Source organism: Haliotis rubra, unplaced genomic scaffold (genome assembly GCF_003918875.1).
Source record: "Haliotis rubra isolate DU_JTF1 unplaced genomic scaffold, ASM391887v1 Scf35, whole genome shotgun sequence".
NCBI lineage: Eukaryota > Metazoa > Mollusca > Gastropoda > Lepetellida > Haliotidae > Haliotis > Haliotis rubra.
This window is the reverse complement of record NW_025767024.1, coordinates 256317-260375: the sequence shown is the minus strand read 5'-3', so window position 1 is coordinate 260375 and position 4059 is coordinate 256317. Positions and strand designations below refer to the sequence as shown.

Sequence of the window (4059 nt, the reverse complement as noted above, 5' to 3'; positions counted from 1 at the left end):
ACAGATGGCATTAACGGGGTGGAACAAGGAGCGGTCCTGACGGAGTCGGTATACTGTATGCTGTTACCATGACTGACAGATGGCATTAACGGGGTGGAACAAGGAGCGGTCCTGAATGAGTCAGCATAGTGTATGCTGTTACCATGACTGACAGATGGCATTAACGGGGTGGAACAAGGAGGCAGTCCTACGGAGTCGGTATACTGTATGTTGTTACCATGACTGACAGATGGCATTAACGGGGTGGAACAAGGAGCGGTCGTGACTGAGTCAGCATAGTGTATGCTGTTACCATGACTGACAGATGGCATTAACGGGGTGGAGCAAAGAGCGGTCCTGAATGAGTCAGTATACTGTATGTTGTTACCATGACTGACAGATGGCATTAACAGGGTGGAGCAAAGAGCGGTCCTGAATGAGTCAGTATACTGTATGTTGTTACCATGACTGACAGATGGCATTAACAGGGTGGAGCAAAGAGCGGTCCTGAATGAGTCAGCATAGTGTATGCTGTTACCATGACTGACAGATGGCATTAACGGGGTGGAACAAGGAGCGGTCCTGGCGGAGTCAGTATACTGTATGTTGTTACCATGACTGACAGATGGCATTAACGGGGTGGAACAAGGAGCGGTCCTATGAGTCTGTATACTGTATGTTGTTACCATGACTGACAGATGGCATTAACGGGGTGGAACAAGGAGCGGTCCTGAATGAGTCAGACAGATATTACAGGGTGGAACAAGGAGCGTTCCTGGCTCAGTATAGCGTATGTTGTTACCATGACTGACAGATGGCATTAACGGGGTGGAGCAAGGAGCGGTCCTAACGGAGTCAGTATACTGTATAGTGTGCCCATGTACTACTGCGGCATTTAATTGTGGACAGCAACGCCATGACCAACCCATATATATTTTAGCATTGTAAGTGATGTATACCTAGGTAATGATGGCATTTCATATATATAAACACAATATGATTATAAATACATCTCTCGGAGCAAGCGATGGTTGTCTAGTCCTCGCCCTTTGCAGAATTGCGCTCCTTGGACATCGAACACCGCCATCACTTCGTGATGTCCTCCCACATTTAGCAGACATTGCGTATTATACATTGTAGTTGGAAAACTGTTTCGTTAAACCTAACTCATTCACTCACACTAATAATAAGGAGTTGCGTCCCTTTGATTTACCATAATCCTATGATAGCTGGTCTATTTTGTTGAGTAAACAAGGTTCATATTCAGTTAAATGGATCGTAACATAATATTTAGACAATATGGGATATGTGTTTGGTATATATATATATTTGGAACTGGGGCAATATGGCAAGAAACAGCTGGTAAAATGTTGATGTGGAAATCTACATATAAGTATTGAGCAAGCTGTCAATGGCTTTAACGCTGGTTTGAGGAATCTGTTAGCTATTCCACGAGGGTCGGTGTAAACTCGGAAAAAGGGACAAAATTGAACGAGTTCCTAGGCGTTTATCGTGACTAATTTCAAGAAGGGGTGGTGTGCTGACCGACTAGTGTTTCATGTCCAGTGCCAATCTTGGATTTGACCAACGACATGCACTCCACATGCATAGACATCTGAACCAATCTCTTCGAAAAGTCGGGTGACGAGTGAGGCAAAGATTAACCACCGAGCTTACATATCAAGCGTCGCTTTGTCACCATCACATTCTTCTGGATTTTGTTCACCTTACCCCTAAATTGTTGCAACATTTCTGATCCGTCCTAAACCTTATTGTAGCTCCATCATTTATGGTGTAGCCTGTAAAAGCAATTTATAAATACTAGATTCTATTCATCACCAAGGTCTCAGGCTCTACCTCGGAGCCTTCAGAACTTCGCCGATTCAGAGTTGATATGTGGATTATGATCCAATGGTGTCGTGTGCAGAACCTCTTTTGTGACGTATTTAGGTCACGTGATATCAGCAACGGGCTGATGTTGAATACAGACACGAAATGCCGTTGGATCATTTTTATTTCGACCGAACACACAGGATTAAAATGCAAAATGTATTACATTAATCAATGCCTGTTACCAAATATCTCATCTGGTTGAGGGTTGTAGTTGAACAAAATAAAATCACGAACGTACTTCATCCTGAGTGCGTGCAAAGCTTGAGCTGATAGTGTCTTGTACGCGTCAATCATGAACCGCTTCCGCTGTTTTCGCCACAACTCGGGTGTGTTCGGTCGACTTCGGTACTGATCGAGGACAATTTTGGTAAACTCGGCAATTGTCGTAGTCTTGAAAAGTGGGGGTGGTTTCACGTATTCTGGAAGGTAGCCGTTAATCTGGAAGGCCTTCCAAAGACGTAGAAACAGCTCCACTTTCGATATGCATTTCCATGTGTAGGGCTTAACAGCCAGAAGCTGAATGTTATAAGTAATCAAAGTGGTCAGCTCTTCTTGTACGTGTGCATCATGGTTATAACCTTCCAGCATCCAAGACAGATTGGCCCTGTGGAGAATGTATTGGGAATCTGAGGCAAAAGATTCAACCCTTCCAACCGCAGAAGGCTGGAATGTGCAGGGGTCACACACTTGGTGCATGGGGTCCCAATGGGGCTCGCTGGTTTCCAAAGTGAGGTTAACAAACTCCTGAAAGGTGACGTCACTTACACATTTTGATGCTTTAGATGGATGTCGTCTGGTTCGAAGGTTAGCTTGAAAATTGCCCCAAAAATCGGGCAAATAAAATTTGTCCACATAAGCCGACCACAGCCTAGCATACGGTTCACGTACAAACATAAAACTGTTGAATCTCTTTGAAATGTTTCTGTACATGTTGAAGGACATGAAGGTGTCAGGATTGTAGTAGGAACCTCTGTGGACGTCTAACCTGCGGATATGGAAGGGCGAAGTTACGTTCCTGCCCACATAGTCCCTGTTCAGAAACCGGATCACTCGCTTCCAGAAGGTGCATCCGCACTTTGGGATGTAACAATACGCCAGCTTGGTCGCAGTGTTTGTCATGATGTGACGAACCTCTTTGTGCGGAGTTACAAACACAGATAGCCTTTCACATTCCTTTTCAACATGGCTGGTTCTGAAAGCTAAATCATTTCCAATAGTTCTTAGATTTCCTTCATGATCCTTTGTGGTAATACTAGGATTAGGTGACTGTCGTACTGGAACCGACCTCGTGCATTCTTTGTTTGAGCATCTTCCAGAAACATCTTCAGTTTGATAAATGGAGGTGCTGTGTCCTTCCACGCGTTCCTGAAAGAATTGAGAGCACATGGCTTAAATAAAACACCCAAAGTTAGCATAATGTTTTTGTCTTTGTTCAACACCTCATTATTAAGCTAAACTGACACGGAAAAGAAAGTACATGTATACATGTTTCATGGTGGCTGAATTTGAAACAAAGGAGAAAGCGTTATTCGATAGTGATGCATTTCATGCATGTATCGTGGTATGTTTTGGCCTTACGTTTGTTGTGTTTCTGTGTATGTTTTCAGACCATTAACGTTTGATTGCCGTTTTCAATTTATGGGTCCATTCCAAATGTTCAAGTGCATGCTTTCTCTTTCCCGAATTTTACATCAAGTTTCCCCCAGCAAACCAGTGTTGCTCTCGTTTTCGGATACTCACTCCAAAGTTGGAAACAGCTCCTCCAAGTGTTTCTGAAAAATACAAACAATTTTCGTCAGTCAACATTCTGTAATAATAGTATCAAGGCAACACTCGTAACCACTGCCCACGTTAAAACAAAACAATGGTTCGCAAAATAATCGCCCATTGGTAGAATGATCCATCCATGGTTTTACGCCGCTTTTAGCAATATTCCAGCAATATTGCGGCGGGGGACACCAGAAATGGGCTTCACACATTGTACCCATGTGAGGACTCGAACCCGAGTCTTCGACATGACGAGCAAACGCTTTAACCACTAGGCTACCCCACCGCCCCTCGTAGACGAGAAATGTCATGGTAATAGATGATGGAAGATGTTTACCGGCGCTCTGTCCAGCAATCAAACGTTACATGTTGTAAACACGAAGTGACATTTGGTATTGGTTCTACCTTTAGAATTCCTGA

The 4059-nt window shown here is 43.7% G+C and overlaps 1 protein-coding gene across 1 annotated transcript; it reads right to left on the bottom strand.

The window, feature by feature from the left end:
- Window positions 1-1975: 1975 nt before the first annotated feature.
- LOC124284965 (carbohydrate sulfotransferase 11-like) lies at window positions 1976-3258 on the bottom strand. Its single transcript, XM_046721094.1, has one exon. The coding sequence runs from the start codon at window positions 3256-3258 to the stop codon at window positions 2041-2043; it is 1218 nt and encodes a 405-aa protein (XP_046577050.1). The 3' UTR covers window positions 1976-2040.
- Window positions 3259-4059: the final 801 nt, after the last annotated feature.

Excerpts from the sequence above, each read along its gene's own strand:
- LOC124284965 (XM_046721094.1), bottom strand. The coding sequence starts at position 3,258 with ATGTGCTCTCAATTCTTTCAGGAACGCGTGGAAGGACACAGCACCTCC.